Genomic DNA, 13,766 nt, shown 5'->3' on the forward strand with positions numbered 1-13,766 from the left:
CATTTAAATATAGTCCCCTATAGGCTTCCATACTTCATAATTTGAAATGATCCATGAGGAACACAATGGCAGCATATTAGAAATTAGGCAGATTCTCATCAGTGCATTTAGTGCGAAGCTTGCCACAGCAAATCATCATTTCATGTCCGATTTAGAATCCAAAATCAGAAAACCAATAACGACCTGTTATTTCATTGTTTTGTTCTGAAGGTAAAAATACGAGAATGACAAAATGGGATATTTGTTGTCTTCACTTTTGTCATTTAACATTCCCGCTTTGTTGCGACCATGAAGTGATTGACCTTTTTTTATTTTTATTTTTTTCCCGCATGCGCCTGTGAGTCACTAACGGAAGGTCTTTTTCGATGTGGATCTTGATAGCCCTGGTACCGACACAGTGGTAAATAGGCCACCATGACCACACTAGAACCATGCACCAATTTTATCGAAGAATTGGTCGACGCTGGTAAGATCCACACAGAGATTTCAGTCAAGTTACAGTAGATGGGTGTCCAGCGATGCTCTGCATTGAGTGTGAGACGTTTCCGTATGCGACACAACCTCAGGCGGAAACGACATGTTTCGGATACAGAACTGGAAAACACTGTGATCAGTTCAATATATGAGGTAGGTATATTTATTTATTTTTTCATTCAATCATTAATTAGGTCCAGGTCAAACATAAGCGACAGCCCGGAGGAGCAAATAGAAGTGTGTTCAGTTTGCCATTTGCTAGCTAATAACCAAGCTAGCTGGCTAGCTAGCTAATGTTTTCGCCATTGTTTTGATAGCTTGGTAGTACGCTATTGCTTTCAATGAGATTATTGTGAACCCTGCTAACAAAGTAAGAACATGATATTAATATATAGACATAGCCTACATTATGAAATTACAAAAACAGCCTATATTGCTTAATGATTAACTCATATCTCGCATCAGTTCGCACCCCGTAAGGGGTGAGGTCATTTCATTATTTGGCTGCTGGCCCAGTGAAATTATAGCCTTATTTGAGCCAGAAAAAGCCAGTGGGGAAAATGTACACCTACGTTGGTCAATGACATTTTATTTCTTGTTACCCCTCAAGAGTTGTTAGTGAATGGTTATAGTATATGTGTCTTAACAGAAAGGCCCATCATATGGACGCAAGTTTGCGACTGGCTTTGTCTTCACTGGTAGTGTGTGAAGAAGGATGTCGAGTTGGGGAAATCCTAAGACCGACAGGTCCAAGGATTCAATGGAGCCTTTAGTCGGCTAAACAAGTTGTTGATCAACCTTTGAAATATTAGGCTATCTTATGCATGGAGCCTATAGACGGACATAAGAAAAACAAAGTCTATAATCAGCATCCATAAGAATTCCCCTGTAGGACAGGGTTTCCCATTCCTTGTACCTATCCTTGCTCTCATGTTTACCGCCGTCTGTGTAATTGATCAAAAATCATTTGATAGAGGGACAGGTGGAAAACAGGCCTAGGGGTACTTCAGGAGCATGATTGGGAGACACTAGCCTTCTAAGGAAAACGTCTAGACCTAGTGCCTGGTTGCTCAACCCTGGTCCTGCATGTTTTACTGTAGATGCCTTCCTGCTCCAACATAGCTGATGGGCTCGTTGTCAGTAAGCTGCAGGGGTTGAGGACCAGCCCATCAGTGGAATCAGGTGTGTTGCAGTCGGGAGACATATAAAAGATGCATGGCAGGAGGGCTCCGGGAGCAGGGTTGAGAAACGTGTAAGTTATAAGTTATATGAGCCATGAACTTCACCTTGATCAGAATGAGAAGCTTAGGATGTTCGGAGTGACACACGGTGGCTGAATCTACCATGCTAAATCAAAAACAACCTTGTCTTTTATGAGGAAGTTTACAGGTGAGAAAATCCGGAAGCCGGAATTAAAGCCAGAAGAAGACTAAGACAGAGGCTGCTCTACTCTTAACATTTGCCACAGTGTAATTCCATCCAATCTTAAAACATGTTTTGTTGTCAACGGAATCTGAGTGGAAAAGATTTGGCCAGAGGTGATAAAGCGTTAACCATCATTTAAAACAAGCCCTAGTACATCTCCTAGACCAGGAAGCCATCAACATGGAGGACAACATGACAAGATTCTGCATCTCAAACTTGACACGTCAGCGAGGCCAAATTTGGCTAGGCAGGGTAGTGAAGTCATGGAACACACATAGGATTCCAGGTATGCCGAATTGACTGTGCGAAGCTTGGGAAGGAACAATTCCTTTTCCCCTACAAGCACAAAAACACCCACCCGCACTCAAACAAGGCATTGCGTTGTTAGTTATTTTGTTTCCCCTATTGTTTTTGGCCGTGGGGTACCCGATGAACTTGCTGCAGGTGGATGGATGTCCAACAAAGAGGAGCTGCTTTACCAATGCCTCTGTCGTGGCAAACATGTACGAGCAAGAGGTGGGATCCTCGCTGATTTGGGAGTCAGCCTTCGACACTCACCCATTTCCTCTCGGGGGGGACAGGTGTCAGGCAGAACAGAGATTTGTGGAGAACTACCCAGATATCTCTCTTCTTTTGAAATAATACTGTCAACAATAACTACACTCCTATCCAAGATGAATTGTACCTCATCAATGTTACCCCAAAGATATGTTTGGGGTAAAGGGGGGGGGGGGGGGGAAAGCTGTTGGACAAACTTGCGGTGGTGTCACCTAGTGGCTAGGCAGGCAAAATAGAAGTTTAGGAATAGAAACAATTGTATAAAGGAATACACAGTTCTGGCAAAGACATGATGGTGATAATGATTGTTGTAAAATTAAAGAATGTATATCTGTCTGTGTTCCCTTGAATACCCCTGAACCACGAAAGTTGTATAAATGTAATAAATAAATAAAATAAATGTAATTGCTTGAAACTGTTTGTTTTCTTAACAGTTGTTAATGCTAATCTCTGTTCCAGAAGCGCAGGATTCATTATTAACAAGTAAAGTATTTACACAAAAACATCCAGTTTTTACTAAATTAAGTCCCATAGCAACGTAGCAACTGGGAGACATGTCTCGACAGTGGAGACGCACGTTTTTTTTGTTTTTTTGTTTTTTTTCTTTTGGAACTGTTTTCAGTAAGGAGTAGTGATCAGTCCCTTAATTCAGTTGTGTTTAAAAATCTGGTTTCATACCTGTAGGAAACAAATGGAAATAAATAGATCTAAAATAAATAGACAGGCACGGGAGCCTGCACGCACCGCTGCCTGGAGGAGAAAACAAAAGAAACTCTGCTCTAAATCTCTGAGTTACCTTTACGTTTTTCATTTTCCATACAAGTGAGAAACTAAGGAAATTAAATAAATCAAAATCTTTCTCTATGAGATTATATTATATATTGCTATAGTATAATCACAAGATCTGCATATTGAGCGGCAGGTACGTGCAGGGGGGCGGTCTCCGAGCACCTGGCCCATGGACCCCACGGTGCCCTTCTTATCGGGCCCTTTTTTCTTAATTTTATTTTTTTTAAGCATTATTGGGTATTGAGGTTCCGGAGCTGGGGTCCATGTGCCTTGTCTTTTTCTTTGAGCACCTGCCCCTCAAAGTCTCTGTACGGGACTGTAGAGGGGAAGTGAGACCTGATCACCAGCGGTTACTCGACAGCTCGGAGAGGGGGAGAGCCTCCGCCCCCTCTCTATCTCCCTCTCCCCCTCTTCGCTCCGGTTTCAGAACATGGTAAACTGCACTTACACCTTTTCAATGCTTGGATTTCTCCTGGCGGATTGAGAAATACATTTTAAAAATGTCTGTCATCAATATCAATCACAATCGATGGAGTCGATCGCCGATAGAGGATTTAATCGGAAATCGGCCCAAGCCTAATATGAAAGTACCAGTGCTTTCAAATCCAAGAACAATAAAACATTGAAAATGTGCACAAACTGTGCTGAGGTGTTTTAACCTTATAGCTTGTTATCCCTCAAACTTTTCTAAAATGTAATTAATGAAACCCTTTAAGTGTGTGTGTGTGTGTGTGTGTGTGTGTGTGTGTGTGTGTGTGTGTGTGTGTGTGTGTGTGTGTGTGTGTGTGTGTGTGTGTGTGTGTGTGTGTGTGTGTGTGTGTGTGTGTGTGTGTGTGTGTGTGTGTGAGGGCTTTGTATGCAGAAGGGCTAAGTTGCACAAATTTCAGGTTTGGCAGTAATTACTATCATGGCTGTTTTATTCTTTGTTTTCCACTGCTTCAGTGACAGTGGCTCAGCTACATTGTGTTTGTATGTGCTGAGCTGGTCAATATAGCTATAGCATAGTACTCATTTGGATTAGCTATGGTTTGACCAAATGTATTAAAAATGAGTGTCTATAACATTACTACTAAGTAGAAAAGTGCTCGTGTACTCTCTAGCTCACTGATTTCTTTCTGATTCGGTGCGATTTACTCGCTTTTATCGTGTGGCTTCAGCCAGACTGGCTGGTTGACAGATAACTCAGTTAAGGGGTCTACTGCACAAAATAAGTCAAAATACAGTTGCATACTTGGAAAATACCTGAGCTTTTCAAATGGATCATATCCTCCTCCCTCGATGTGACACGCTTTGCTTATCGGAAAAGAACGAAGAACAAAGCTATGCATTATATTTCCTTTAAGTTCAGTAGCTACCACACAGAGTGGAATGCCTAAATAACTTGGGGCAACTACTCAGTACTCATGTCCCGGTGCTTGGAGGGGGAAAAAAGGAAAAATAAAAAAAATGTCTAATTTCATGGTCACAACAAATCAGAAATGTTAAATGACAAAGTCGAAGACAATTTTTTTCCATTTTCTCATGTTTTATTTTTAACTTCCGAACAAAATAAAAACAGACAACAGCCCGTTATTGGTTTTCTTATTTTGGATTCTAAATCGGACGTGAAATGATCCAATGATCCATGGATACGTCCGATATGGAATTGAAGCTATTTGATTTAATGCTCTGCGCTGGTATATATTAGACGCGCCTAAATGGACAAAGTGTCTCTATAAGAGAAAACATGTTCATCATCTTGCTCTAATGACCCCAGACTGATGGTTTAACCCTGTGCTCTTCCTGACTCACGCTCTGTATCAGCTGATATTTAAAGATATATTCAGAATCCACAAAGTGGTGTCGGTAGTGTGTGCATCTGTCTGCCTATCCTTGTTGTTTTCCAGTGCGGGGCGATGCTAACCTGTCAACGCTACTGTAATGAGCATCACGGCGATCAATCGACGGCCGTGAGGTGGCAGCGCTTCCTCTATATCTCTGTCTCAAACCTGCCCCTACTTTATACATTCTCATATATTTTCAAAAGATGTCGTTATAACGATATCATGATTATTTGGTTGTTTTGGTACGACATTTAGAGGTCAGTTTGAGTGATGGAATCACAAGTGCCTTTCACAGGCATAAATTAGGGCAAAAGATCTCACGCCGGGCCTCCCTTCCTTCAGCGACAACTAACAGGTTGTTGTTTTTTTTTATGCGATTGTGTTCAAATAGTCACCGTAAAACGCTAAACAACACGTTACCATCCTGGTTTAAGGTTGCGTCAGAGTCCCTGCGACCTCCAACCATCTATTTGTCATTGGCTCCTTTTAGCCCCCCCCCCGCCCCTCCATCTTTATGAGTCATGGTCCTCTGCAGCTGTGTGTGCCTTTTCTTTTTTGCTCCGTCTGCGGATGAAGAGCCGTGACATCACAGGAGGGTGTGTGGATGTGGGGGGAAGGGGGGATTGTGTTATATCTCATTTGTATGGTTTTGGCCTCTTAAAGGGGCACTCCGTAAATCTCAGGATTCCTCACATAATAATTGTGATCGATCCATTGTGTAATTTTTTATTTTTTTATTGGGAGGTGGTGGGGGACATTTTTTCAGCTGGCCTTTTTCGTGAACGCGCAACCATAACGACGAGTTTATTGACCGTCTGTTTAGAAGGACTTTGTTTGATGTTACCACGGCAACTGGAGGAACTACACTGCCATGAATGTTCAGGCCAATCACGTCGTACTGCCCTGCTAGCTTGTCGTAGCCAGCTAGTGATGTCTTTGCACCCAAATTAGGACCGTAGAATGTAGTGAGTAACTTGGTGCTATAATTATGAAAAGGCATACATGCATACACACAGATCACAAGAACACCTCCATCCCTAACCCTCAGGCACACCACCCAAATTAAAATTACAATCACTGCTAAAGTCCACAGAGCTTTGGGCTTACTGGGCAAAAGAATCACTGTTGTTGCCCTTGTTTTACAATTATTTTCCATAGTTACAAGTGTTAATCTGCATCTCCTGCCCAAAATAATTTTGAGTAGATTGTTTTTCTACTTCCTCTGAATTTCTTTGGCCCTCAGTCTGTGGATTTTTCGGAATCGAGTGACTGATTGTCGTGTGTCTTTTATGTTTTGGTATGAACAGGACTGCGACTGCCCAAACTGCAAAGGGAATCCTGTGCGTGCGTGTGTGTGTGTGCGTGTGTGTGTGCGCACGTGTGCCTGTGTCTGTTAAGGGAGTGTTCAGTGTAGCCCTTGTGTACTCGTTAGAGCGAGGAGGTCAGCGCCAGGATGTCTTCAGACCTGCTGGTGGACCTGGCTGAGGACCCCCCCACCCCCCAGATGGGTCACCTCAAACTGTCCCCGATGGGGGACCAGGAGTGGCCTCCCGACCAGTCCTCCATCGGCAAGTCAGGTAAGAGGGACCCACACACACACACACACACACACACACACACACACACACACACACACACACACACACACACATTTTACCAAAAATATTCACAACCCCGGTAACTGGCTCTGGATTTAAAGCGATTTCTATGTTTTCCAACTTGGATGTTTTTTTGCTCGCTATTCCGATACAACTGGGTTCATTGAAATCTGCAACAATCTTCGTCAAGTCAGTTGTACATATCTCAACTCGTTCTGGGGGGGAAGTTATTGGGTTTCGTTGTGAGATATATCAGGTATGTGGGGGAGTATCCAAAATACATAGTACCAAGAAGGATTCATATTATTTTGCTTTCACTCTGTAGTGACAGTGGGCCGCTGGCTAATAATTAGCCACAAGCAACATGATTATAAATATACAGTTACATTTTAAAAGTGTAAAACTTATGTAAAAAGCTTTATTGTTATATAATTCCAAAGTGGTTTCAAGGCTTGTATCCATCCATGCTTTAATATTTAAATAAACGCCATTTGTTTGTTCCCCGAGACTGTTCCATTTTTATAGCTGCAAAAATGACTGAAAATAGCATACAAAGTGATGACATCACTTAAGAGACCGACAACACGGCTTATGACACGGCCCTGCGTCACGACGCTGGGTCGGTAAAGGCAGCTTTTTCGACTGAATGATAGGCAGTATGCAGTTATACCTGTGTCTGTGTTTTCAGAGACCGACATCTCTCAGCGGCTGGCGGCTGGCTCTCCCCATCTGTCCTGGGATCACCCCTACTACGACATAGCCCGACACCAGATCATCGAAGTGGCCGGTAAGTCTTCCAGTCCAAAGCCTTCATCCCGGAATTCATCGGTGTGTTTGGAAATGTGGCCGACCGTCCCTGAAGCGGCCTGCGTGGCCAGAAACTAGATTGTTGTCGAAGGAGTGCGGAGAGATCAGCCGACGTAAATTTCCCGCGGATCCAGGACGCTTGTGGCCCGCTTTGCTCTGGACTCTTCTGTCCAGTTCGTCCTTGACAAGTTGTCTTGCAGTGAGGTCTGCGGACTGGGCAGTACGGGTCGTGGGTTTGGTTTAGTTTGACATGCGTTTTGTGTCGTTGCCGAAGAATGAAGGAGAGTTCAAACCGTGGTGACACCGATGGAAGGGACTATCTCTCTGATGGCCATGCTGGTCGAGATCACCACGGACAGACCATGACTCGTCGGCCCATAAGACCCACCTCCCTTCCTTGTATGTCCAGTTTCTGTTTTTGCTGTTTGTTTGTTTGTTTTGTTTGTTTTTTTTGGCCCGTGCAAACCTTCCTCTTCCTCTTTTTCTGCATTCTTGGTTTCAGTGGTTTCTTTTGAAGCAGTTCTTCTTCAGCCTCCTCTGAACGGTTGATTTTGAAACACCTAGACTTCGAACAGCGTTTAGATGAGTTTGTCGTCGTTCGTCGCTGGTTCCGCAGATTTGTGACTGGAAGGAACTAGTTTTCTGAATCCGAGGTCCCCTTTGGCCCGCCAGTTCGTGTAGTTGGTCTTGAAGACTTTTATTTCTTAAAGCGATTTCAGACCGTCTTTTTTTTAATGTGTGTGTTTTTTGCCGGCTTCTGCTCCTTTGCATTCAGGAATGACAAACTACCTGCCACCTAATGCTACCTACATGTATAGTAATCTTTGACCTGTTAAGCTGTTGACAGTTGTGAGCGACAAAAGGTTAATTAGGTAACAAAGTGTTTGACTCACAACATCTAACAAAGACATTTTTATGGTTTAATCTCTCTCTCTCTCTCTCTCTCTCGCTCGCGCTCTCTTTCTCGCTCTCTCTCTATCTCTACCCCCCTAGGCGATGACAACTTTGGCCGAAAGGTGATAGTGTTCAACGCCTGCAGGATGCCCCCGCACCACGAGTTGGATCACCACAAGCTGTTGATGTAAGTGCTGAGTCAGTCAGTCACCCCTTGTACACAGAACACTCACATCTCTCTGTGCTTTGACCAGAAGGCCTCGGCCTCAACTAGGATGAGGCTTTTAATTTTTTGCTTCCTTTCAGGGTGGGGACAATAAAGTACATTTGTTCACTTAAACGGGTCTTTTTTTGAAGACTTTGACTGTCTTCTGTAATGTTACTGCAATCAGTCAGCAGTTAGTTAGGAGCAGAATTGAAAATTCTAACTAGTCAGAGGTCTTTCATTCGGGTATAAGGTAGGGTGCTCCTGTAGCCATCCATTCACTCTAAAATCCATAAATACAATACATCCTGAATTTGCGACTGTCAGGCATAATTTTTTAATAAGAAAATGAAAATGTTTTCACATTGAATCAAAACTTCAGGTTTGTGTATTCTTGGGGACAAAGTGGAGCGTTTATCTGACTTGACAGGGCAGAACAGTCAGAACAGGCATGCGTAAGTAGTGTGTACAGATCCTGTAGGATGTTGCCACCTACTGGCAGAGAAGGTTATAGCGGCACCTCTTCTGTGAATGAATAAATCGATATAGCAAACTGATGGGTATTTTTTTTTTTTTTGTTTTGTTTTGCTTGCAGGTACCTGAAAGGAACATTGGACCAGTACGTGGAGAGCGACTACACACTGATCTACTTCCACCACGGGCTGACCAGCGAGAACAAACCCTCTCTCAGCTGGGTGCGGGATGCCTACAAGGAGTTTGACAGGAAGTAAGTACATTATGTATGGGGAAAAAAAACAGTATTACCATAAACATACTATGTTTTTTGGTGGGGATTAGGTCCCGTTCTGTATATGTTTCGGCCCTTTCGAGTTACTCGCTTATCTGAAGATAAATGTCATATGTCATTATACAATATGTCATCATAGCGCTGGCGACACCTTGCAGCCTTCACTTTGTGTTTTTCTTTTTAATTAAAATGTTCTTTTTTTTTTTTCTCTCAAGGTACAAGAAGAACATCAAGGCCCTCTACATTGTCCACCCCACCATGTTCATCAAGACTCTGCTCATTCTTTTCAAGCCGCTCATCAGGTAGTCTAATTTAGAGAGAATGAGAATGCCCGTCATTTTTATTTGCACTATTACTACTACATTTACATTTACATTTAGTCATTTAGCAGACGCTTTTATCCAAAGCGACCTACAAGGGAGAATAACATTCAAGCTACATTGCGACAGAGATTAGTGTAACAACAACATTAGTGTAACAATAAATACTGCAAGGTGGTGCTCAGTAATTGTAGGTTAGGACAGGAGGTACTCACTGAAGAGCTGGGTCCCTCCCTACTACTACTGCTTGTTATGAATTTTGGTGTGTGTGTGTGTGTGTGTGTGTGTGTGTGTGTGTGTGTGTGTGTGTGTGTGTGTGTGTGTGTGTGTGTGTGTGTGTGTGTGTGTGTGTGTGTGTGTGTGTGTGTAGTTTTAAGTTTGGCAGGAAGATCAACTACGTGAGCTATCTGAGCGAGCTGGAGGACGTGGTGAAGTGTGAGCAGCTGATCATCCCAGCACGTGTCCGAGAGTAAGAGGCCACGCCCAGCCTTGATTATCACATTGAATTATTACAACAGATAAAAAAGTCGAAACAATCGATATAACAGTTGGTATTTACAATACTACTATTGCCTCCTGGTCGCACCTATGTTAACCTTTTTTATTTTTTTATTTTAAGCCTTTTTGGCCATGTCACCCAAAAGTGCCTGTAACATTTGTATATCATATGTGTCATTTTTTTCTGTAATATACATCCACACCGTTGATGGATTTTGGTTTTGAATAAATGTTCATCTGTCTGTCTGTCTGTCTGTCTGTCTGTCTGTCTGTCTGTCTGTGTCCAGGTATGATAACAAGCTGAGGGCCTCTCTGAAACCGGCCACCCAGCCCCCCGTGTCTCCCCCCCGCAGCCCCCCGCTGCCCAACCAGGTGTTCGGGGTCCCCCTGGCACTGTGAGTCAACCTGGGACGCAAAAAGGGCCTTAACACCGACTCGATTGACCTTGATTCAATCAAGAATTTGGCTTTTTCTTATGGCACTTCGAAGTACAGTATATGTATATACTATATGTTTTCTGTGTGTTTCAGGCTGAGGCAGAGGAGTCCAGATGGAGATCCGGTTCCTGTGGTGATGAGGGACACCATCAGTTTCCTGTCAGACCAAGGTGAGAATAACCATCCTTTTTTTACTGTCATACATAATCTCTAAGCTCATTCAAAAACTACGACTGTTCTTAGTGTGGGTCACCAGAACAAACACAAACAACTTATCAGCGACATATTCACACCGTAAAACACAATTTATAATGAAGGTGATAATCATTCACATTGCAGAAATGGCGTTCAGGAAACTCAACATTCAAATTGAACCCCTTAAGGGTTTTTTTTTTTTTTGTTTTGTTTTTTTTTCTCCTCAATGTTCCTTAAAGTTACGTTCGTTCTCTAACTTACCAGCTCATTAGTCTCCATCATGTGTCTGTCCCACTACGCTCGGCTCAGGTTTGGAGATAGAGGGGATATTCAGGCGCTCAGCCAACGTCACCCTGGTGAAGGAGGTCCAACTCAGATACAACTCAGGTAGAATCAGAGTTTTCATACATTTTATTTATTTTTTTATTATATTTGTATAATAAGTATTTATTTTTATTGAGTATAGCGATTGGCTATTATGCTTTAACGTACATGTGTGTGTACTGTTCTGGATCGTTGAGGTGTTGCCACATTGGCATTTCTTTTTTTTTTTTTTTTTTTTTTTTTTTATAACATTTAAGCGTCTATTTCTGGCTGTGTGAGTAGGTGAGACGGTGGGCTTCAGGGAGATGGAGGATTACCATTTGGCCGCCGTGATCCTCAAGACGTTCCTGAGGGAGCTGCCAGAGCCCCTGCTCACCTACCAGCTCTACAACGATGTTGTCAATTTTGGCGGTAAGTTGTTTGGATTTGGAATGAATAGAATATCTGAAGTGGCCAACAGTGTGAGGATAGAGTTCATATACGCTAAGCTGTGTACACATTGTATATACACATAATAAGCGTTTTTTTGTTTTGTCACAGAAAACACAGATTTGCATGTATTGCCCTCAGTGCCACCTGAAAATCCATTGGGTTGCCTGATTTATCCCTGACACCTGTCCTCTGGTGTGACGACGTTTATGGAGTTGACAAACGGATAGATAAATTCTTTAAAATTGGGCTGTTTGGTGAAGTCACTCCGACCTTAACTGATCAGGCTTTTCAAAACAAAACAATCAAACTTTGCCTTGGGAAAATTAAAATATGGCTGATTTTAATAGATCATGGTAATCTTATTTTTTATTTTATTATTTTACCCGCTACTGTGCATTTAGTCATTTTCAAACCCTGTCAATGTTGCCACACTCCAGCCGTACCCAGCGAGAACCAAGCGGAGGCCATGAAGGCGCTGGTGGAGTCGCTGCCAGAGGAAAACTACGCCTCGCTGCGACACCTCGTCACCTTCCTTGCCCAGGTACAGGGGGGGTTCCGTTTGGAAAGTTTAACTTTCAATGACACTGTGCAATTCATTCATAAAAAAAAACGGATTTATTGAAGGGGAATATGGGTACATCCAACGTTAATCTTAAAAACGTCATTATTTATTTATATATATATATATATATATATATATATATATATATATATATATATATATATATATATATATATATATATACACACACACACACACACACACGCCCAGTTTCAATGAGAAAGGGGCTTCTGTCGAATCCGAATTTGCAGAGGATCAGAGCAGTTTCTGATCTGTTTGTTGTCCTTTGCCGGATTAAGTGTAAATCCGGCTTCAGTCCCGGCAGTCACCCCTGTGTGAACGTCTCTGCTCCAGGTGTCAAACTACAGCGATGTAAACAAGATGACCAACGCCAACCTGGCCGTGGTGTTTGGCCCCAACCTGCTGTGGGGGCGGGACAACGCCATGTCGCTCAGTGCCATCGGACCTATCAACAACTTCACCAGGACCCTGCTGGACCAGCAAGATCTGGTCTTCACCTGAACCCCAAATTTTTACCCGGGTACTTCCTGATCAATCGCATTCGCTCGTTCTTTAGTCCCGTGTTCTGATTGGACCGTCGCTAATGTATATTCCTTTACAGTGGTCAGCATGTGGACTTTATTTCATTTTCATCTTTTGGCAAAGCCGTCTTTTGGCAAGTCCAAAACTAACCTGTCCAAGCGCGCTAGTCTCCCTAAACATTCCAAACCCGACAGTGATGTAAAAGACCTGGACCGCTGCCAAAAAATTTTTTTCCTCACCCAACTTGTATATTTCTGTGATTTCCTCTCCCACCGCCTCCCAAAACCCCACCACCTGACCCCCCCCCCTTTCTCTCTTTCATCTTGGCAGCTGACGCCATCGTCTGTCTTAAAAACATGATCGCCTGTTAGAAAAAAGAAAAAAGGCTGATGATTCAATAAGAAAAAATGTGTAGATAATCAGAAAAAAAAGGTCTCGCTGTGTTTAAAAACGTGTCTCACATCCTCCAATCTGGACGACCATCTAGATGTGAAACCTCTCCTGTCCCTGTTGCCATTTTTAAAACGCAGATAATAGAAAATCTGAAACTGAAACGACGTCCTTCCCAAAGTGCTTCTTCTTCTTCTCTGTGTTAAGTGTGGTGTTGCTGTGGTTGAATTTGTTTTTTTTTTGTGGTGTTTTATTTTTACGTTTTTGTTGTTGTTTTTTTTTGTGTATAGTGCCAAATGCGACTGGGCTGACGACTGCAGTGGAGAAACTATTGATGATCAATGGGGAGGAAAGGAGAGTGGGACGGGGTGGGGGGCGGAGCGTTATTAAGCTGGGTCCTTTTTTTTGACTTAAGACGTGAAACACTCAAAGGTTAAAAGAAACGTAAAGAAGAATGAGAAATGTAAAGAAACTTGGTACCAAACGTCCTCGACAATCTATCCAGTGCTGGAATAAGACTAAGCTTGTGGTCAATATGGGTTGTAAAAACTGGTCCACAAGCATAGCTGTCAATGCATGTTATCGATATAGTGTGTGTGTGTGTGTGTGTGTGTGTGTGTGTGTGTGTGTGTGTGTGTGTGTGTGTGTGTGTGTGTGTGTGTGTGTGTGTGTGTGTGTGTGTGTGTGTGTGTGTGTGTCACAATATCTGCTTGTGTGTCCAAAATCCCTTGTAATGAATTCTGG

The 13,766-nt window shown here is 42.8% G+C and overlaps 1 protein-coding gene across 2 annotated transcripts; it reads left to right on the plus strand.

The window, feature by feature from the left end:
* The first annotated feature begins 6,473 nt into the window (after positions 1 to 6,473).
* Positions 6,474 to 13,357, plus strand: arhgap1 (Rho GTPase activating protein 1). Of its 2 annotated transcripts, XM_079996885.1 has the most exons (13): positions 6,474 to 6,646; positions 7,356 to 7,454; positions 8,468 to 8,555; positions 9,169 to 9,300; positions 9,537 to 9,623; positions 10,012 to 10,110; positions 10,427 to 10,534; positions 10,670 to 10,746; positions 11,081 to 11,158; positions 11,378 to 11,506; positions 11,965 to 12,068; positions 12,444 to 12,630; positions 13,313 to 13,347. In XM_079996885.1, exons 1-12 carry the CDS (start codon positions 6,523 to 6,525, stop codon positions 12,609 to 12,611), a joined length of 1,293 nt encoding a protein of 430 aa, XP_079853011.1. In that variant the 5' UTR covers positions 6,474 to 6,522; the 3' UTR covers positions 12,612 to 12,630; positions 13,313 to 13,347. The 2 variants fall into 2 exon arrangements, with proteins under 2 accessions (XP_079853011.1, XP_079853010.1); XM_079996884.1 differs by having other exon boundaries at positions 12,444 to 13,357.
* The last annotated feature ends 409 nt before the right edge of the window (positions 13,358 to 13,766 follow it).

Source organism: Zeus faber (assembly GCF_960531495.2).
Source record: "Zeus faber genome assembly, chromosome: 2".
Classification (NCBI taxonomy): Eukaryota; Metazoa; Chordata; class Actinopteri; order Zeiformes; family Zeidae; genus Zeus; species Zeus faber.